General features: G+C 40.7%; 2 protein-coding genes across 2 annotated transcripts in view; one reads left to right on the top strand and one right to left on the bottom strand.

The window, feature by feature from the left end:
* Window positions 1–22,278, bottom strand: part of LOC128373310 (pro-neuregulin-3, membrane-bound isoform) — a 501,549-nt gene that overhangs the window by 29,629 nt on the left and 449,642 nt on the right. The window contains exons 6-7 of the mRNA XM_053333598.1: window positions 11,375–11,477; window positions 1,295–1,421 (exon numbers count right to left, since the gene is read on the bottom strand). Coding sequence (XP_053189573.1) covers window positions 1,295–1,421; window positions 11,375–11,477 — 230 coding nt within the window. The remainder of the gene's footprint in view (window positions 1–1,294; window positions 1,422–11,374; window positions 11,478–22,278) is intronic.
* cbr1 (carbonyl reductase 1) overlaps window positions 1–22,278 on the top strand; it is a 166,680-nt gene that overhangs the window by 137,457 nt on the left and 6,945 nt on the right. The gene's annotated exons all lie outside the window — the stretch shown is intronic.

Genomic DNA, 22,278 nt, shown 5'->3' with positions numbered 1-22,278 from the left:
TAGCCAGCGCCGCGCTCCCAAACCACTGAACAATTGCTCGCTGGAAGACCTGCGAGCCTCATGCAAGTGGCCAGGTGGAGATGGGAATACAATCTGATTTGTATGCAGCTAAAAACTGCAGGGGGGGGGGGGGGGTAATGAATATGACAGGTACTAATACTCCAGAGGTGTTATATGTGTAGTTTAAATGTCTGATCTCTCTAGGTGGAACTCTACCAGGCATTAAAGTTTTGTTGTTGGTTTTTTTTGTCTTTACAAACAATCTAAACTAATGGCACATGTATGAATTCTTAATAATAATAATAAATAAAGCTGTATCTTTATGCTGGCATGAGCAGGAGAAGCAACTGCAGATGCTTTTTGCCAAAAGAAGACAGGAAGGAAAGATGGAAGGAACGAAGGAAGGAAAGAAGGAAGGAAGGACAGGTGGAAGGAAGGAAGGAAGGACAGAAGGAAGGAAGGACAGAAGGAAGGAAGGACAGATGGAAGGAAGGAAGAAAGGGAGGGAGGAAGGAAGAAAAGAAGGAAAAAAGAGAAAGAAAGAAAGGGAAGAAGGACAGAAGGAAGGACAGATGGAAGGAAGGAAGAAAGGGAGGAAGGGAAGAAGGAAGGAAGGACAGAAGGAAGGAAGGACAGATGGAAGGAAGGAAGAAAGGGAGGAATAAAGAAGGAAATGAAGACAGGAAGAAAAGATGGAAGGAATGAAGGAAGGAGAGAAGGAAAAAAGACGAAAAAAAGGGAAGAAGGACAGAAGGAAGGACAGATGGAAGGAAGGAAGGAAGGAAGGAAGGACAGATGGAAGGAAGGAAGAAAGGGAGGGAGGAAGGAAGGAAGGAAAAGAAGACAGGAAGGAAAGATGGAAGGAATGAAGAAAGGAAGGAAGGAAAAAGAAAGAAAGAAAGGGAAGAAGGACAGATGGAAGGAAGGAAGGAAGGGAGGAAGGAAGGAAGGAAGGAAAGAAGGAAGAAAGGAAGGCAGGAGAAGCAACTGCACATGCTTTTTGCCAATATATGAAACCCCAGCACCCCACTCTCTTCTGAGTCTCGCTGATATATTTAACCACAACTACTTCAAGCTGATGTCATCTAAGATGTGCTGTCTTCTGAACATAAGATCATACAGTAAATCTTAAAAGAAATGGGAACACCTTGACACATGAATACTGTTTTACAGGTGTATACAGATATATCCGTGTCCTTGACTTGGAAGCAGAAGCTTTTTTGAAGGGAAGGCAGAAGGGAAAAGAAAAAAAAAAAAAAAAACCCAACTGCAACAACAACCCAGCAGTAGTCACCTCATGCATTTGCAGGCTGGCGTTGAGATTTCTCGTCTTGCCATCGAGGGAGTTCTGGGAATTAGTGGTGTAGTTTTTCAGACTGCGACTCTCCTTCAGATGGGCCTGGAGCTTCTCTCTGCGCCTCCTGCGAAGAAAGAAAAACAGGAGTTTATTTTGGGAGCACTTTGACCACAGTCAGCGAAATTAAAGTCAGTCCTTTACCGTCTACAGAACAGCACGTCTGCAGATTTTCACTTCAGCCAAACTAACATGATTTTACTTTATGATTATTAAACCATGAAATGTTAACTCCAGCTTTGTGTGTTATGACTTTGTTTAACCCTTAAATACTGTACTGACCCCCTTTTTTTTTTTTTTTGAACAATATCTTTATTGATTTTTTCCAGATACGTTGACATTACGCAATATTTGTGACAGGAGAAATACAGAGATCGTCAAAGCATCCCTCCCACACCAACCCCTGCCAGTCTTCACCCACCCTCTCCATCCATCCCCAACTAATCTATCACTTCTCCCACAAAAAGCAAACCATGCTTCCTTCCTTCCTTCCTTCCTTCCTTCCTTCCTTCCTCCCTCCTTCCTACCTCCCTCCCTCTCTCCATAATCCTTCCCTTCCTTCCTTCCTCTTTACTCCTTTCCTTCCTTCCTTCCTTCCTTCCTCCCTCCTTACTCCTTTCCTTTCTTCCTTCCTCCCTCCCTCCCTCTCTCCATAATCCTTTCCTTCCTTCCTTCCTTCCTTCCTCTTTACTCCTTTCCTTCCTTCCTTCCTCCCTCCCTCTTTACTCCTTTCCTTCCTTCCTTCCTTCCTCCCTCCGTTCCTTCCTACGTCCCTCCCTCTCTCCTTACTCCTTTCCTTCCTTCCTTCCTCCCTCTGTTCCTTCCTCCGTCCCTCCCTCTCTCCATAATCCTTTCCTTCCTTCCTTCCTTCCTTTTTACTCCTTTCCTTCCTTCGGTCCTTCCTTCCTTCCTTCCTTCCACCTTTCCTTCCTTCCTCCCTCCTTCCCTCCTTACATCTTTCCTTCCTTCCTTCCTTCCTTCCCTCCCTCCCTCCTTACTCCTTTTCTTCCTTCCATCCTCCCTTCCTTCTCTCCTAAATTCCTTCCTTTTTTCATCCTTACTCCTTTCGTTCCTTCCTTCCTTCCTCTCTTCCATCTCTCCTAAATTCCTTCTTCTTTTCGTCCTTACTCCCTTCCTTCCCTCCTTCCTTCCTTCCTCCCTCCCTCCCTTCCTTCTGTCCTTTCTTGACCTGAGGACAACAGGAAGGGTTAAGGCCACGTGATTCCTCGTATTGCTTTGCTCTTATGCTGACGAGACTGAGGTACAAAGCATGAAATCAGAACCAGGCCAGTCAGACTACATGTATTATTAAACTTGCACAGTAGTAAATTAACATGAAAGAATGACTGTGGAGATCCCAATGAGGCTGTCTATTCCAGTCAAAAACTCAAGAGCTTCTTTCACTGTGATTCAATTTCAATTAAGGGAGACACACTTGAATGAAGCAAAAAATAATTATTATACAAATGATATTGATGATTAAGTCTTCGGCTCTTGGACTCTACAGGAAGATTTTATAATTGAGGGACATCAGTCGTGAGCCGAGCAGCAAGATAAATCCCCCCATGGAGTCCAGACTCTGGTGACTGATGACTTCTACTGTGACTGATAAGGCTGATGAGGTTGATGAAGTGATGAAGTGATGAATCTGTGAGGACTGGGTGGTGATGGGGGAAGTGGAGAGGGACTAAAGGCAGAGAGAGGAGGAAGACATTTAAAAAGACAGCCACAAGATGATTGGCTGACAATGAAGGTGTGTCTCTGAGCTACTGGTTTGGAGGAAACCAGCAGATATGAACAGCTGACGTCTCAATGGGAATGACAGCAAGGGAATTATGAGTGAGCGTGCATGAGGAATGGGAATGACAGATGGTTTGAGAAATAAAACTACAGACTTGAGTATATATAAAAGATCTCACCCTAAAGCTTAATAGTCTTCTTGTAACGTCCTCCTAGACTGCAAACATCACTAGATCATCACATAACATTATTATTATTATTAATTTTATGTTTTTATCTGGAATGCCATTGTTAAGTTTAAGCACAGAAATATTTGTTTAAGATTAGGGAACGATTGTGTCTCCCTTCTTCATCCACTTTGCCTTCATCTCTGACACAAAACACTAATCATTTGCATGGTCGAAAGAGTCTATTGAGACTTTAAAAAAAGGAATTTGTATATGCTGTGCAGGATTTATGCCCATTTTCAAGGGTCGTAAGTACAAAGAAGGAGTTTTTTTACCTATACTTAATCATCTTCTCCCTCAACTGTAGTAAAAAGCATTACACAAGTTAACCCTTAAACAAGCAAGAGTGGAAAAAGCATAATTTGATGTTACTAGTTTTCTCATTTGAACCTAAAATAAAACATTTCCACAAATATTTGTAATATATTTTGGATGTTATGAGTTGTATCTCCACCAGGATACGTTGCTCTTATCCAAGTATAAAATGCTCATAATGGCAAAAACAATTAAAACGTTTATTTAATAAAGAGAAGTGATACATTCTTGCTTTCCCTGCTCACTCATACTTCACACATACTAGTTTCTAAACTGATTTTGATCATTTCTATCAAAGTACAGACTTTACACAAGCTTCAGTTCTACCAATTTAAGGCTAAACAACCACGTTAAATAGCCTGTATCTCCTTAGGGTTAATACGATGTAACTTGACAACATTGAATGATTTTAGTTAATATATTTAAAGATATGTTTGTCTTAAACTGGTTGTCTTGACTTGAATGGCTGTGGAATAATTGAACGGCAAACTAATCTTGCATGTAGTTGACTGATGACAAGAAGTCTAGAAAAACACCATGTGAGAGGAAACGGCATAATTAGACTTCATGGAAGCAGAAGGTAATCTGTAATCTGATTTGTCTTGTTCATCTGCAGAAGCTGTTCTGGTTTTTCTGACCAGTGTACATTACATAATCTTAATTATTACAACAGCTGTTACCCAAGCGTGTGCAATCACACTGACCTGGATGAAAATGCACCAAATCCCTCTGTCACGACGACGACGACACTCTGTCTTTGCTCAGATTAATGCTCGTTATTATCAGATACAGACGATGGAGCCTTTACTGTTCCTGTCTTTGAAAGTCTCGGCTGAATGACAGCGATGTAATGAGCTGTTTACAAGCAGCCTTATGGCAAACCTCTATTCACTCCACCTCCGCTGCACTTTTCTTAGAAGAAGAAGGCTGTGACATTCAGTACACACTACTCCTGGAAATGGGTTTCTCTTATTTCCTCTAAGTCCTTGGTACAGTCTAGTTGTTGATTTAGTGCTTTATCTTGAGAAGGGTTTGTGTCATTAATCATCTCACATCAATCACTATACAACATAGAAAGTTCACATTTTGTTATATAAGCCCCCTTAATAAAGCCTATTCAAGATGCTGCACCTTTCCTTCACCTTACTGTTCTGTATAAAAGCTACAGATAAGGCTAAAATAAAAAGAGTCTATAGAAATAATAAATCTAACTATTTATGCTCAGCACAGACGCCTGACTTCACATCTTCCTCATTCACTTCATGCCTCCATGTACTGAAAAAAAGAGAAAGACGACTGATTATGAGGTTGTGTGAATCTTTGAACTTGTGAAAGAGATAATCACAGTGTTTCAAATACTTTATGATCACTGAGGGTGAAGATCTCACGCTCTGCTTTAATCTAAAGGTGTTTAAATCCACATCAGATGATCATCATCACAGGAGTTGTGACCCTTAAGAATGCCAGCGCACTAAATTGGGGGTGTCCGAAGGTAATTGCACAATGAATATAAACTTTACTAAATCTAATATTTGATGTGAAGCCCTTTGAACTAAATGACTGGCTGAAGTCTTAAATCTGTAGATAGCTCCACCATCAGCACACGCTTGGTATCGTCCCCGGTGACGCTCAGCCAGGCCTGTCCTTGTCCACATGAAGGTAATCATCCGCTCGGCTCTAAAACCTCTTTGGTTGCTTGCATGTTCAAAGATCATTAACCTAGTTTAATGTCCTTAAATTTGAGGTTATGAATAGAAAAGGAATGAATGAAATGTAATTATTGTGTCATGCATATACAATTGTATGCCAAGCCCACATGAGCTTAAGCGACAGCATAAATTGAAATGAGCCAGGACTAAAGTACAGCGGATAGATTGTCCAAAAACAGAGAAAGAAAATAAAGAAACCGCTGAAGCATCATTCATCTTCAGATCTGACACAAGCTTATTGCACATCATTGCAAATTTAAAATATATTTTAATTGACCCTCCTGTTGTCCTCGAGTCAAGGAAGGAAGGGAAGGAGGAAGAAGGAAGGAAAGGAGGGAGGAAGGAGAGAAGGAAGAAGGAAGGAAAGGAGGGAAGGAGAGAAGGAAGAAGGAAGGAAGAAGGTAGGAAAGGTGAGAGGGAGGAAGGAAGAAAGGAGGGAGGAAGGAAGTAGAAAGGAAAGGGGGAAGGAAGGGGGGAAGGAAGAAGGAAGGAATGAGGGAAGGAAGGAGAAAAGGAAAGGAGGGACTAAGGAGGGAGGAAGGAAGGAACGAAAGACGGAAGGAAGAAGGGAGGAAGGAGGGAGGAAGGAAGGAAGGAAGGAAGGAGGGAAAGAAGAAGGAAGGAAAGAAGGAAGGAGGGAGGAAGGAAAGAAGGGGAGGACAACATGAGGGTTAAACATTACATCTCTTCCTTTCAAGGCTGTTGAGATAAGACATTAGCAGACTTAAACACATCAAATTTAAAACAGACATTCCAGTTTTTGCTAATCTGAACACCAGAATAATATTTCAGGATTTCGTCGAGTTATATCACAGCACAGTAAACTTCTTATGAAATCACACTTTGCACTGTACAAAAGAAAATGAGACTCACTTTCCTACTTTGCCCAAATCACAGCTTACACAATCTGTTTCCTTCTGGCTTCTAAAGACACAATATGTAGCATGTGCTTCAAGGCCAAAATACTGTTAGAGATACACATATGTCCTTAATGTTGGCTCTTTCCAAAACCATTTTTCTTCAAATTTTTAGTGAAATCATATTTTTTTGATGGTGTTAATATCACAGCACAGATTATTCCTGTAGATACACACCATATCCACCTCCTCAATAACTGAGTAAAGCTCTTTTGCCCACGGAGAACTGTGTGAATTGATAAATAGGACTCTTATTCATTCTGTCATCTGCCGTTTCGGTTAACCCTCCTGTTGTCCTCGAGTCAAGGAAGGGAGGAAGAAGGAAGGGAGGAAGGATGGAAGGGAGGGACAGGAGGGAGGAAAGAAGGGAGTAATGGAAGGAATGAAGGAAGGAGGGAGAGAGGGAGGGAGGGAGAAAGGAAAAAAGGAAGGGAGGAAGGAAGGATAGAAGGAGGAAAGGAGGGAGGAAGGATGGAAGGAAGGGTAGAAAGGAGGAAGGAAGAAGGAAGAAAAGGAGGGAGGATGGAAGGAGGGAAGGAAGGAAGGACAGGGGGGAGGAAAGAAGGGAGGGAGGGAGGAAGGAAGGAAGGGAGGAAGGAAGGAAAGAGAGAAGGAGGGAGGGAAGAAAGAAGGAACAGGGAGGACGACACGAAGGTTAAACAGTTCTACAGATGGATCATGTCTCATTTCTGTTGTGCAGACGCTGGTACTAAACCTATAACTTCCTGAATTGCTGGAATCGGAGCAAATCTATGAAACCCTCAAATGTAGTATAGCTCTATTCTGTATGGTGTTTATAATTTTAGATTCTTATGAGCCCCACACTCCTGCAGCATAGTTCAGTATGGGGGAGACCATAGACTGTACCTGTACCATAGACCTCTGAATCAATCAACCTGTCAATCAGGACGTAGCCCCGCCCTAATGCATACCCTGCTTTATCGTCAAATATAAAATCAGGGAGGCCAAAATGTCACAAATGAACATCATACTGCATTGAAGAAGGCTTTAAACTAGCGATTGAGACCATTAACACATTTTGAAAACATTTACTGAGGTTAGAAATCAAGTGAGAAGTTGGTGAATTCTCCATTGACTTGTATAGAGACGGTCGCCCCCTGGTGGCCTTTTGATAGAATGCAGTTCTAAGTTACTTCCGCGTTGGCCTCACTGCAGAGGACTGGTAAGGCAAATTTACTTATAAAGCACATTTCATACTGAAAGACAAAGTGCTTCTCAGAGTAAACGACCAAAAAGCACAAAAAACAAATGATAAAAAACAACAAAAGCAAGCAAACAAATATATTTGATTACAAGAAACGATAAACTAGTAGGTGTTTAGCTTGGATTTAAAGTTATTGTCTGAAGTCTTAGTTCTTCTGATTCTTGTTTGTTCCACATTTGAGCAGCAGAAGGTAAAGGCAGCTTGACCATATTTAGTTTTAGACTCTGCTAACAATCACTAATCCAGGTCTGCAGGGTTCATATTGAGTCAGGAGATCTGATATGTATCTTGGACCTGAAGCTTTCAGTGATTCATGGACAAGCTGTATAGCAGTATAGCATTGTAGTATTGCGAAATCGATTCTTTAAGAAACTTGTCATCAGTGAAGTGAGTGATCTGAGTACTGGGTGAACTTTTTCTGAGCTTTTTTCAATGAACCTCTGCATAGAAAACCTTGAAGCACTGCTGCAATCTTCTTACAACATTGGCTGCAGCATTCTGGCTCAGCTGAATCTGTCTGATTGCTGTGTTAGACAGACCTGTGAACAGTCCATGGCACTAGTCTAGTCTGGTAGAGATAAAAGCATCTACAAGTTTCTTTAGATCTTGTTTTGACACCAAGTACCTGATCCCTGTGATATTTTTTGAGGTGGAAAAAGGCTGTGTTTGTAATAGATTTGACGTGACTACTGAAATTTAATGGTGGATCCAGGATGATGCTGATGTTTCTAGCTTGATTTAACTCTTCAATGACAGACTGTTAAAGTGAGCACAGACTTTAAGTTTTTCTTCTTCTTCAGTCATCCTAAAAACAATGACTTCAGTTTTGTGCTAATTTAACTGGAGAAAACTTTGGTGCATCTATTGGCACAACTAATTCTTTGGGTCCTTCTTTCCATACTGTATTTGTAGTATTTTTAGTGTTTTGCTCTGATGTATTGCTAATTTCCACTTATAACATCACAAACTAATCACATTTAACATTTTCTGTAGGTCAGATGCAGACTCAGCACCCTAAACTCCCTTTCCATGTGCTTATGATTGAGCTCTTTACATTTTAATCTTTCATTTGCACTGTTTTCATATCTTATTCTCTATTTTAGTCGAGCTTTTTGTTTTCTTTTTTATTATAGTTGGCTTTTCTTTTTTTAATTGTATGTTTTAATGTTTCCAATTTTTACTGTTTACTCATCCCCTGATATTTTTGTTTTTATGTAAAGCACATTGAGTTGCCCCTGTGCCTTGCCTTAATGTATCAGGTCTGCATTTTTATTCTGAGGCTCCACTTTGCATGATATATGGTTCATAAAACTCTTTATTTATCTTACACTAACCCTTTAATGCAGCCCTTCAGTTCAGCCTTTTAACACCTCTTTTTTAAAGACCCCTCTACTAGTAAAGCCCACTCTGTCCTGATTGGTTATCTATCCAAAGCTGCTCCTCAGCAGACTTCTGGCAGTAATCAGATTTCACTTCTTTTTCTTGTTCTTCACTCAAAGTGGCCAAAATCTGACCTAAAATATGTGAGTGGACAACGTGAACGATATAAGGAACAAACTTAACATCAAAGACTATTATTATGGATGTTTGGGGGCGTGCAGAAGATCTAATGTCAGTTTCATGAGGACGTACAGTAGAGGTAACTTTGCAAATGGAGCATTTAGATCAGGCTGAAGCCCTGGATTTGGACTTTCAGGCAATATCATAAGTTCACCTCAAGTTTTGTAACTTTGAGTAAGTTTAATATAGACATTCGTAGTTATAGAAAACCACAAAAAAGCATGAAGTGTTCCCTTTATAATGTTGTATTGTTACAGTGGTATCCTGATGATGGCTTTTTCCATGTCTGTCTGACATCCGGCAAGTATCAAAGCTGATGCAATTTCATTTAACTGCATTTCTGTCTGGCTCTTTTTTTCTCCCTGAAGTGTGGGAAAACCTTTGACTTTATCTTCATTCAGGTCGATCAGATTTGCATGGACACTTCCTCCTGATCTGTATGCATCTTCTCTACTGAACAACCTAGTTCCCTGACTCAATTATGGATTCATTGAAAGCGCCTGTCCATCATGCCTTGATCCGATTATCTTGTTGTCAGGCTGCTCACTCACTCACATCATTATATTACAGGGGGAAGCCTATGGAATTACAGTGCCATCTATCACAGCTCGCTCCACGCTCCATATACCCTGAATGACAGACTGCCGTTACATACCGGATGTTTGACCCATCCTGTTGGAAATACAGAATCTCTCCAGGCAAGCAATACAAAGTTCTCACAGCCTGTGATGGATGTAGGCCATTCATATGCCAGTTAATGTTCTCACACAGAGCATGCACTGTGGAAATATGCAGATAGGAAGAGAGGCAGAGAAAAGGAGAGAGAGAGGGAGATAGAGAGAGTGCAGGAGCCACATGAGCTGACCTTTGGGTTATAATGGACTATGAATATGTGTGCACACATAATGAGATTTACAAGTCTGGGATTTCGTTCAAGATGTTTGATGCCTCAACATGTTCCACTGGCCTTCACTAAATTAACAAAATGTCTCCTTGGGCATTTTCTTCTGCCCACACCCAACAGGCCTTATTTTGCCAAATATCGTAACATTTTGCTTACTTTTGGACCTCTGACACATTTCAGCAGAAGTATGGTCCGAGAAAGTTTGAAAATCATTGGAGCGACTTGGGCTTGAAATGAAAGCAAGAAAAGTGATGGCTTGGGATGAAATTACATGTCACTGCAGCTAATTCACCTGTCAATATATTCATGAGAAAATTCTATGTCGCACCTGTGCATGGCTGGAAAAACAGGTAAAAATGCCAATTATAGTCCTTGAACTTTGTGTGCTTCAATTTGTATCTTCCTTCACCCTAACCTGAACCAAACGTTAGTCTCAACACCAATCAGTGATGCATAGATATTTAGCCTAACCTGAGCCCTAATCCCACACATAGAGGGGGAGCTGTGGACAAGCCGATAGTTTATCCAGATTATCTATTCCGTTTATTTGGAGGTGAAGGAAAGACTGAGGTGTTTTAAATCTATAGTTTTGTTTAGTCTGGTCCAAATCTGTGGATGATCTGGTAAATTAAGTGGATTTTCCCAGTGACTGGTTACTTTTCACATAGAAAAAATCCAAGGGAACCAAAATGAATCACTAAAAGTATCATGGCAACCTTCAATCTACTTATAAATTAGTTTACTCTGGGGAGGGAGCAGGAAAAAGCAAAAATAAGTTCCTATTTGCCATCAATATCAAGAATGAGGTACCTTGTTGCTAGTCCAGGTTGCACATGGCTATAGGAGCTGTTTAGCTACTAGCTGGGTTAGGTTGAAGTCAGATATATAATGTTCCACCACAAATGAACCACTCCAGAGTTTATTTGGGACTGGGTCAAGAATGCATCCTCAAATGGTCTTAATATAGAGGTTTTGGTCTGTATTGGAGTACAGTTGCAGTGTTCATATCTGCCCAAATGAATCGTACCAAAGAGGATCCAGAGTCTAATCCAACCGACTAAACTATGCAGGTTTGAAAACACCTTTCATATCAGTACTAATCCTTTATTGCACAGGACAACGGTGCATGTCGCTATACTAAGTCTGTAATGAAGTTGAACAGAACAGATATTTTGGGTAAAACATTTTACTGTGTGGCTTTGTTTCCTCTTCCAAAAGAGTTTGGATAACTTTAGTGTTTAAAACCAATCTTTTTGTCTGGCTGACTTTGTCGTAACCACTTTCACAGATCTCAGAAATTACCTTGATTACTACTGTTGGTTGAATTATCCTTTAGCTTAACTACGCCCTGAAATGCTGGTTTAATTTAAAATGATTTGATGTGTATCTATGTGTATGTTTTTGTGTGTTTTCATCCTCTCACTTGTTGCGGCAGTAGAGGGCCATACAGAGGGTTCCCAGGAGGCTGATCGCCATGGCGATGGATGTGATTGACAGCACCTGTCTCTTGTACACCTCTTTGCTCTCTGTAGGGGAAACAAAACAGAGAAAGGAGCCACATTAATGTTTGAACACACACACACACCCTTGGGAAATAAAGCCATAGATCACACACATATTTGTCGCTGTGTGTGACAGACATACAGAGCGGACGGGAGAGATGTGGGTTTCTGTGTGTGTGTGACTGTACGAGTGTGTGCATATCTGCTGGGTTCTCATAGTCAATATTCACAGAGACAGAGTTAATACTCAATTAATACCATACAGCAATCTCGCCATAACACGACATTAAACATGGTTTTGAGATTTGTACTCGCCCACTTTTTAATTTCTAACATCCTTGTTTACAGCACCCAAACAGCCATTTTAAATCAGCAAACAACCAGTTGCAGGGCAACAGCTCTCTGGGGCTTTTTTTGTATCTGCCTTGCAGATTCTTCCCTGTATAAGTGTTATTACTTTTGTGATAAATAAACCAAATAAAACTGAAATAAAATAACAACTCAAACCCATTTACAATACACAAATACCTATTTACATTTCTCCAGCAACACCTGCTATTCTTGATTACCACACAGCACACAGCTCATTTTATCAGCTCTACCACATCGAGTAATGGTCCGATAGACACCGATTGCTTTTGAAATGGATGCCACATGTAATGGAGCTTGAATACATGGAGACAAGAAGAGTTATGGCGGGGATGGACACCATTAGTGGAGAAAAATGGAGCCTGTCTTGCTTGCTACAAACATGTAAATCATAGTTGCCTTCAGATACATTAATAGGCGATCAATCAAGTTTTATTTAGCGAGGATCAGACCTTGGGAAAGCACAAAGATAACATAAGGTGTTGGGGGTTTCACATTGAGGTGATTGAGACAAATTTTTACTGCGGACAGGTTTGAATGGCCACTTGAGTATAAAAAAGCTGAAGCTCTTAACTGCTGCTTCCCAACCACAAAGCATTGCTACTGAAGCTACTGCATCTTGCTCAAGGGTATCCTGCCAACAGTCTATGTGAGAGGAGGGTTACTAACTCAGAAGGAAGAGAAGAGTCAAGATTTTCAAGCCTGTCTGGTAATTCAAACCAGGGAACTCTCCACACAAGATTACTGCTGCAGCCTTTAAGGTACTGATGCCCACACAGATATTACATAACCAATAACACATGTCATAAATAATCCCTTAAATAACTGATGTACCACAGTCTAATAATGTGTTGTTTCCACTCTTCTGTATCTCTTTCCCCCTTCCGTCTATATCTAAGTTATGTTTGGGGCCAATGTTGTTTTGATGCTAATCAGCCTGAGTCATCATATTGGCTCATTGGCTATAATTATATCGTTAGAGAGAGCTGGGAGCTGTCCTTCGGGAGCACGCTGAGGTTGGCTGCAGGGAGGAAAAAAGAGAGACAGAGCAAAGAGAGAGGATGCAAAAGAAGAGACACAAGGAGATGTGAGATATAGACCATTGCAGTGGGGAGGTGGGGTGTTGTAAGGATGCAGTGAGTCTTTCTCTTTGTCCTGATACAGACTCAGAAATGTATAATATTGGCCCTTTCCTCCTCTTTTACTTTAAAAAATGCCTGATAATGGTTTATGGGTTAATTGGTCTATCTGTTTATTTATGAGTCATTAGATTTCACTCACCCATCCTGCAGGTATGTAGAACTGAGTGAGTTCTCCTTATAGCGGATATAGCATGCACATTTCCAGGTCTATATTTATATATTTATATTCTGGGGCTATACTGGAAGATATAGACCATTGCAGTGGGGAGGTGGGGAGGTGGGATGTTGTAAGGATGCAGTAAGGATCTTTGTCCTGATGCAGATTCAGAAATGTATAATATAGGCTGATACAGAGTGCTGCTGCCCTTTCTTCCTCTTTTACTTTCAAAAATGCCTGATAATGGTTAATGGAGTTAATTGGTCTATCTGTTTATTTATGAGTCATTAGATTTCTCTCACCCATCCTGCAGGTATGTAGAAGTGAGTGAGTTCTCCTTATAGCGGATATAGCATGCACATTTCCAGGTCTATATTTATATATTTATATTCTAAGGCTATACTGGAAGATATAGACCATTGCAGTGGGGAGGTGGGTTGTTGTAAGGATGCAGTGAGTCTTTCTCTTTGTCCTGAAACAGACTCAGAAATGTATAATATAGGCTGATACAGGCTACTGCCATTTCCTCCTTTTTTACTTTCAAAAATGTTTGTGAGTTAATTGGTCTATCTGTTTATTTATGAGTCATTAGATTTCACTCACCCATCCTGCAGGCATGTAGAACTGAGTGCATGCTATATCCTTATAGGGGATATAGCATGCACATTTCCAGGTCTATATTTATATTCTGGGGCTATACTGGAATATCTTTGCATGATTTTTTCCTCTTTTCTGAACTTATCTTATAATGGCCCTTTAGGCAGCCGGATTTCACTTCCTTTTCTCATTCTTTACTCGAAATGGGAACTTCTCAAATACATCCATAATGTTGAGTTCCGGCTGTGCTGCAGTGCAGATGTGTTTTACCTCAGCTCTCTGCTTTCTATATATGCTTTGTGGGATTTTTTTTCTTTTTTCTTGCATTTGATCATCTCTACTTTTTCAAGTTCCAGTTTATTTATTAGTCGTTTCACAGGAACAGGGTTAGAGTGCAAGGTGCTAACATAAAAACAGACATAAATAGATCATCATACACACAAAAAGTACAATACATAAAAAACTGAACTATAATGGAAAGTCTGAGGTATGGTGTTTTGACTGTTTCTTCTTTCCTCCCTTCCTTCCTTCCTTCCTTCCTTCCTTCCTTCCTCACTTCCTCATTTCCTTCAACCCTTCCTTCTCTCCTGCCTTCCTTCCTCTTTTCCTCCATCCCTCCCTCCTTAATCCTTTCTTTCCTTCCTTCCTTCCTTCCTCATTCCTTCCTTCTTTCTTCCCTTCATTCCTTCCTCCTTCCCTCTTCCTTCCTCCTTCCTTCCTTCTTTCCTCCCTTCATTCCTTCCTCGTTTCCTCCATCCATCCCTCCCTCCTTCCTTCCTTTCTTCCTTCCTTCCTTCCGTCCTCCCTCCCTCCTTCCTTCCTTCCTTCCTTCCTTCCTTCCTTCCTTCCTCTGAGGACAACAGGAGGGTTAAAGTGCAGTGTACACACCTGAATGTAACCATAGTGATAAATAATAATGATAAATAGATGCATAGAGAGAGAGCAGAAGAGAAAAAACTATCTCATATGAGGATTATTATTATCCACACTGGGTTTGGCAATCGCAACATGTTTTCATTTCTGGCCCTATTCCAACTCCGGGGAAAGGAAATTAATCTTTTAGCGGACTGCTTGGCCCGAATACATGACTGACATTGGTGTGCCTCACCCATGGGATAAAGTTTATTGACGATTTCAATATATTTTTTTTCTCTCTCTACTTGGAACTGCAATGAACACTTTAAACCTGATGGGGTTCTCCCAAATATCACTGGATCCAAATTACTTGTTGCCAACCTTCGTCATGCCCTTGAGACGCCACACTCAAACAAGACTGTGTGGATAAGTGTGAAGGACAGTGCAACCAACACACTCACCAATCAAGGAGTTTGTTTAAAGTGACAGGCTGAAGCTCGGGCAAAGTGATGAACTATTAAACACCAATAAAAACACACATCATCACTCAGGTGAGCTCATGCTGCTCTCTTAAACATTCAGTGTGTCATTACATAGACTTTGGTGAATTTACATTACAGTCATTTTTAGCTCAAAGCAGAATTATCAGTGTTCATCATTACAACAGTCATCAAGATATTCACAAAACTATTTCTACAGGAGTTATTAACCTTCCTGTCGTCCTCCCGGGTCAAACTGACCCCGACTGTTTTGACTTGTTCCTTCTTTCCTCCCTTCCTTCCTTCGGTCTGTCCTTCCTCCCTCCCTCCTTATCTCTTTCTTTCCTTCCTCTCTTCCTTCCTCCATCCCCCTTTCTTCCTTCCTTCTGTCCTTCCTTCCTTCCTCCCCCCTCTTTCTTTCCTTCCCTCCTTCCTTTCCTTCCTCTCTTCCTTCTTTCCTCCCTCCCTCCTTTTCTCTTTCTTCCCTCCCACATCCCCCTTCCTTCTTTCCTCTGTCCTTCTTTCCTTCCTTCCTTCCTTCCTTCCTTCCTTCCTTCCTCCCTTCCTTTCTTCTTCCCTCCCTCCTATCTTTCTTCCGTCCCTCCTTCCTCCGTCCTTCCTTCCTTTCCTTCCTCCTTTCCTTTCCTCCTCCCTTCCTCCCTCCTTTGCTTCCTTCTTCCCTTCCTTCTTCCTCCCTCCCTCCCTCCTTTACTTCCTTCTTCCTCCCTTCCTCCCTCATTTCCTTCCTTCTTCCTCCCTTCCTTCCCTCCTTTCCTTCCTTCCTTGACTCGAGGACAACAGAGCGGTTGAAGCTGGTCTCAATTGGCATTAATCCTGAATTAAGACCTTAACATTCATATTGTACAGTAGTACAGTGTATACACATATATAAAAAGTGTATTGGAGGAGCCTATCTATGCCTTGTTGACTTATCTGTTCATTTCCTACCAGCGTTTAATGGAGCTTTAGAAAAGGTTCAGTCAGTAAGACAATGTTTTGCATGCATAGGCCTGTAGTTATATTTCTCTCACACATGCTGACTCATAATTTCCCTTCATGTTATTCTCCTATGATGTCAATTGAGCTATCAGTTGTTCACGTCTATCCAAAAGCACAGCAACACACCAGCAATGCACCTCCATAGTTCGTTTATCATCTGGCTGCTGTATTTTTTGTCTCCATCTATAGTGTGTTAATGCCCCTCTACCTCCCCATCACTGCCTAGTCTTCACAGATTCATCAGCACTACATCAGCCTCATAAGCCTTATCAGTCTCAGCAGAAGTCATCAACCACCACTAGACCACCACCAGTGTCTGGACTTTATTATGCTTCTGCTCAAGGCGGAGGCACCTCGATTAATAATCTTCCAGTTACGTTTAAGCACCAAAGATGTTTCTGACCAAGTCTTAATTTCTACTACATCATCTGTTATAATAAACAATGATCTTATCTCCATTCACTATGTGTCTCTACTGGTGGAAATGTTGTTTGTTCTCAATGTTCTTTTCACCATGAAAAGAAACCAAAGCGAGTAGATATTGTAACACAAACATTTGCCTCAACTTAGTGGTGTTCAATAAGAAAATGTTTTTATTTTTGCACTGGTGTTATTCGGGTCACTTGGGGGCAATTAGAATCAATATATTTCATCATTTATTTTGCTGGACTAGAATCAGTAAAAGACAAGAAGAGTCTAAAAGTTTTCACCCATCTAGGAAAAAAACCAGAATTGTATAAAATGAAATAACACACACACACACACACACACACACACTTCAAGAAAGTGTTTTCTGTGCTCGGCTGAGGTGAAAACGATGCTATTTTGAGACTATGAACAAAAAGGTGAAGGAAACTGATTTTTGTTTTTTTAATAAAAGATGATGTCAGGGATTTAGAGAGAAACAGAGGAAAGACAAGACTGGGCCGAGAATAGAGAAGAGGGGAATTTCTTAAACTGACTTCATGTTGCCTTGTCTGCAGTGCTCTTTGGAGTTAAACTGTCATGTTAGTGGGCAAAATGTTATTGATGTTAAACAGCATATCACATACAGTCAATCTAACTTTCTGTATATATGCCTGCAGCGTGTTTGGTGTGAAGCCAATGAGATATGTCGGCATGGTCAAGCAGTCAAGCAGTACTTCAGCTTTTCTCCAACCCTCCCACACACTGTTTGGACACATCTACTGTATGCACAAACACACTTTTCTTGATGTGAATAAATCATATGGCTCAAGAGAGGGAAAGCATGTTCAACTTCCATCTGTGGAGCCGTGGGTCACATCTTCTATTTACTGTATTTCCACTTAAAACCTCCATTTCTGTCCCGCAGAGCTCTGCTGGTCTGTTATTTACAGCAGCATTATAGAAAAATACGATTAATATTTTAGTCTAAAGGTGGTAACAGCGTTGATATAGAGGTGTTTCTGTGACCTTTTTGTACATATGTAATCATATACAGACAGAAAGTGTTTTACAGCAGCCATGTTTCCCTACAGGTGAGACAGTAAGAGAGGGAGGAATCAATAAGTGAAAGAATAAGTGATGAAATACCCTTGAAGCAGCTTTGTATACAAAAAAAAGATGAAAGTCTGCAGCTGTTATTGCCTTTAGTGTGCTATTTATGACTTTTATTGTCTGATACACAGTAATATCCAAACACATAAAATATACAGTAGTACTTGCTTTAAGTGCTGATACAGCACATTGACCTCTTATTGAATGTCTCAAATTATTTAAACTACTGATAAAAAAGAAAGCAAGAAATCTCTTTATGTCAAACTCTGTTTAAGGGTCAGTTTAACCCAATTGGGAACTACCACAGCTTGGGGATGAGGCCAATACTGAAGCAATGCTGCCGACGGTCGCTACTGTAGATGTTGGCTCCAAAAAAGTAATGGCTCCAACTGGCTCCAATTCAAAAAAGGCTAAATTTCTGTCTACAAATACTTTTATTCAACGAATCATTATAGTCTTAATTGCTAAAGCTGATCCTTCTAATAAGAGAATTTCATTTTAGAAATGATTGCTCTGTTAATAAGATTTGAAGATGGACTATTGTCGTTCATTGTTCCCAGTAAGCTAGCTTCAATCTGAATTTTGAAGTTCCTGGCTCCAAACAGAAAAGCTAGCACTGACCGTAAGCTTCGACCAGCTGCAATGCAAACCAATGAGTGATGTCACACCTTGCTACGTCCATTTTTATATATAGTGTATGCTTAAACCAACTTACAAAGAAAATAATACAATAACTTGCCAATATGTTAGGTTTTATTTTCTCAGATTTTAAGATACCCCTCTCTCTCTCTCTCTCTCTCTCTCTCTCTCTCTCCTGGATTTCTGCCACCACCCCATTACAATGGAGATAAATGGAAAATCACTTCAGCAATGTTTATTTCCAGAAACGTATTGCATGTCCTGATTACTCTGGATAATCTACAGACCACAGTGTACAGTTGTCTTAGGAAATACTTTCTAGCATGATTGATGGCAGCAATTGTTTTGTCACGAAGGCAGAAATCTCAGAGATAAATATCTCAAAACCAGGCAAACTCCTCTTGTTGTTCCTCATAGCCTCAAGCAATAATTAACATCCATGGCAAGTTCTTTAGTATAGAAATCTAGGAGTCGATCTCTGTAATCAGAAAACTACACACCTAAGCTATAAGGCATACAAGGACACAAATAAACAGTCACAGATATTCACACACACACATACACAGAGGTGAGGTTCATGGCATGTAAACTGAAAAGAGAGGAAAACAAAAATGCACTTGGCAGTACTCCAGTATATGTACTTCTTCTTCTATCGCTATCAGCTTGAAAACATGCTATTCTGCTCTTCTGAACCACATTTAGAAATACTTTATGATAAGCGATATCTCTCTCCCCTATTTAAGTGATTAATGACGAGCAGTGCCAGGTTTGTGAGTCACTGAAGGGTTTTTTTATCTAATGTTTTGGACATATGGACAAGTCAGACTGCTGGCAGGCACTGACACTGCCAAGGTCTGTTGCAGATATTAGCTTAAGGTTTATTAAATTGTGTTGCATTTGTACAATTATGACTTTAACTGTGGCCTCTGGTTTGAGGGCAGTAAAGTTTAATGTTTATTGGCAGCGCATTGGATTTGATTCAAGGTTGCAGAATTCGAGTGTGCGGTGGTTTGAAAATGAGTTCAGGTTTGAGTATGTATTGAATGACTACAGCACAGGCAGAAAAGCTACAGGTATTCTGCAGCTTCATCCCAGCTAAGCATAATGTTATTTTAGATCAATTGTGTTAAAATCTGCAGACAGATCAAATACTAGAAACCTGAGGAGCAGCTCACATCTGCTTGACAATAAAATCTTAGATATCATCTTTAAAATTGGCTAATTTTGGTGTTTCTTTATTGAAATGGTAATATTTTTCATTTTCACAAGCTTAACTTATCTGTAATTAAATATGCAATTCATCATGAACAATCATGTTAGTCCAATATAAAGGCAGCTATAATACAAATTCATTATTTCTGCAGGGACACAGAAAGTTTCCAGTTGATTGTAGGGAATCACATTATGCAGGCCTATTTTCTATTATTTATTAAATCATAAACTTATTCTAGACTATTTAATAACTCATAAAGTTTATACTTGAATCTGTAGTAGCTGATGTCGCAGCGACGTGGAGCAGGGGGAAGAAATATAACACTGACATATTATCACTCTGTAGATTGATATGTTGGACTTGTTAGCAAACAGCTGTTATTTTCATATCCAGCAGTTACAGAGCTACATTATTATTTATTTGAGTCGTGTTTCTACTCTATTTTAGCTCTGTTTGTTACTCTCTACCAACTCCTGAGAGAAATATCTGGCTCTTTAGCTGCTAAATACTCCACTATGTTCACCAGCTAGTCTACAACTAACTGTGTCTGTTTGCTATTTGGTGCTGAGCAGGTAGTGTACATTGGCTTTTTACAGCTTTTTCTGTACAAACAGCTGCCTGCTGCAGCCAAAAACAACACTAAGAGTGCTGAGAGTGAACTAAAACAGTAAAGTTGGAGCCATACAGCTAAACTGTAGAGCTGAAACTTGATATAAAGCTCTTTCTTTACTCTTTACCTCCCTTAACCCTCCTGTTGTCCTCGAGTCAAGGAAGGAAAGGAGGGAGGAAGGAAGGGAGGAAGGGAGGAAGAAGGAAGGAAGGAAAGGAGGGGGGGAAGAAGGGTGGAAGGGAGGAAGGAAAGGAAAGTAGGAAGGAAAGGAAGGTAGGAAGGACGGATGAAGGAAGGTAGGAAGGAGGGTAGGAGGGAGGGAGGAAGGGTGGAAGGGAGGAAGGAGGAAGGAAGGTAGGAGGGAGGTAGGAAAGAAGGAAGGAGGGATAAAGGAAGGAAGGATGGAAGGGAGGAAGAAAGAAGGAGGGAGGAAGGAAGGATGGAAGGGAGGAAGAAGGAAGGAAAGGAGGGGAGGAATGAAGGATGGAAGGGAGGAAGAAGGAAGGAAGGACAAAAGAAGGAAGGAAGGAAGGTAGGAGGGAGGGAGGAAAGAAGGAAGGAGGGAGGGAGGAAGAAGGAAGATAAGGAGGGGAGGAAAGAAGGATGGAAGGGAAGATGAAGGAAGGAAGGACAAAAGAAGGAAGGAAGGAAGGTAGGAGGGAGGGAGGAAAGAAGGAAGGAGGGAGTTAGGGAGAAAGGAAGGGAGGAAAGACACAAAAGGTTAAACTAGGGGTTTGTTTCTTTCTTAATGGCAACTTTGTGGGTCAAACTGAGCCAAAGTTGGACTTAAATAGTCTCAAACCAACCTCCGGGCTAGACATACATGGATTCTGATTGGCCCATCCTTGGATTTATAGGTCAGGTACCACCTTTGTTCTGTATGTTAGATATCCCTGTCTGTTCTGAGAGCAGCTGAAATTGACAGAAAAGGGATGAATGAGAGGAATGACATAACAAGTGAGAGTAGAGATCAGAGGACGCAGACAGAGAAAAAGACGGGATTCTCAAGTGATTGCCTCACAGCCCTGAGCGTTAGACTTTTCATATGCAGACTGCTGATGGTGGATAAAATCTTTATTTATGCAGGTCTGGCCTGCTGGAGTAAGCATGCTCTCTAGGCTGGTCACGGCCTTTTTTCCTCTATTACTCCGATGGCTTTATTCAAACATTTACATACTGAATAAAGTCAGGGAAACTGAGGCTATTGCTTTTGCTGGTAATTTTCTTTCTTTCATGTTTATTCTATTATCTTGCCTCATGGTCTGCAGAGTTATCCTCACCTTCCTTTTTCTATTGAAAGTACTGTAACTTGCTGCATAGTGATGGTCTACTGTCTACTGTGTCGTACCTGCAGCTCGCTTTAACCTTCCTGTTGTCCTCGAGTCAAGGAAGGAAGGGAGGAAGAAGGAAGGAAAGGAGGGAGGAAGGAAGGGAGGAAGGAAGGAAGGAAAGGAGGGAGGAAGGAAGGAAAGGAGAGAGGAAGGAAGGAAAGGAGGAAGAAAGGAAGGAAAGGTGGGAGGAAGAAAGGGAGGAAGAAGGAAGGAAAGGAGGGAGGAAGGAAGGGAGGAAGAAGGAAGGAAAGAAGGAGGGAGGAAGGAAGGAAAGGAAAGGAAGGAAGTAATGAGGGATGGAAAGAAGGAGGGAGGAAGGAAGGAAAGGAAAGGAAGGAAGGAATGAGGGATGGAAAGAAGGAGGGAGGAAGGGAGGAAAGGAAAGAAGGAAGGGAGGAAGGAAGGAATGGAAGGAAGGAATGAGGGAAGGAAAGAAGGGAGGACGACACAAAGGTTAAATCCTTCTCACTTGTGTAACCCTTCCTACCTCTCCTAACACTTTGTGATAGACTTAAGTATACTAAATATCAAATGAGGGTTGACTCTGTTCCAGATTCGATGAGGAGACTGCTAATATGTCCTGGCTAATGTTGAATTAGACTTATATCCACCCCAAATACCACACACACAACAATTTAGTTTAGAGAAAATATATATTGAACCCAGAAAAAAAAGATTCTTCAATATAGTATTTCAAAAAACATAAATAAACAAGAAAATGAGTACTGGATCAAAAATATATCAGTACCTATACCCAGTTGGATTCACAGTACACAGTATTATTAAACTCTTTTCTTCATCACAATTTACTAATTGGATTCCTTTCTTTCAACCAAAATAAACATTCAAGTAAATGAAATATAACCTCTCTGAGATCTCAGGTATGTATATAAAAAAATAGAAATTTGTCCCAAAA

This window comes from Scomber japonicus, chromosome 14 (assembly GCF_027409825.1).
Source record: "Scomber japonicus isolate fScoJap1 chromosome 14, fScoJap1.pri, whole genome shotgun sequence".
NCBI classification, from domain to species: domain Eukaryota; kingdom Metazoa; phylum Chordata; class Actinopteri; order Scombriformes; family Scombridae; genus Scomber; species Scomber japonicus.
Note: the sequence above shows the minus strand (reverse complement) of the source record. Positions and strands in the feature narration are given on the sequence as shown.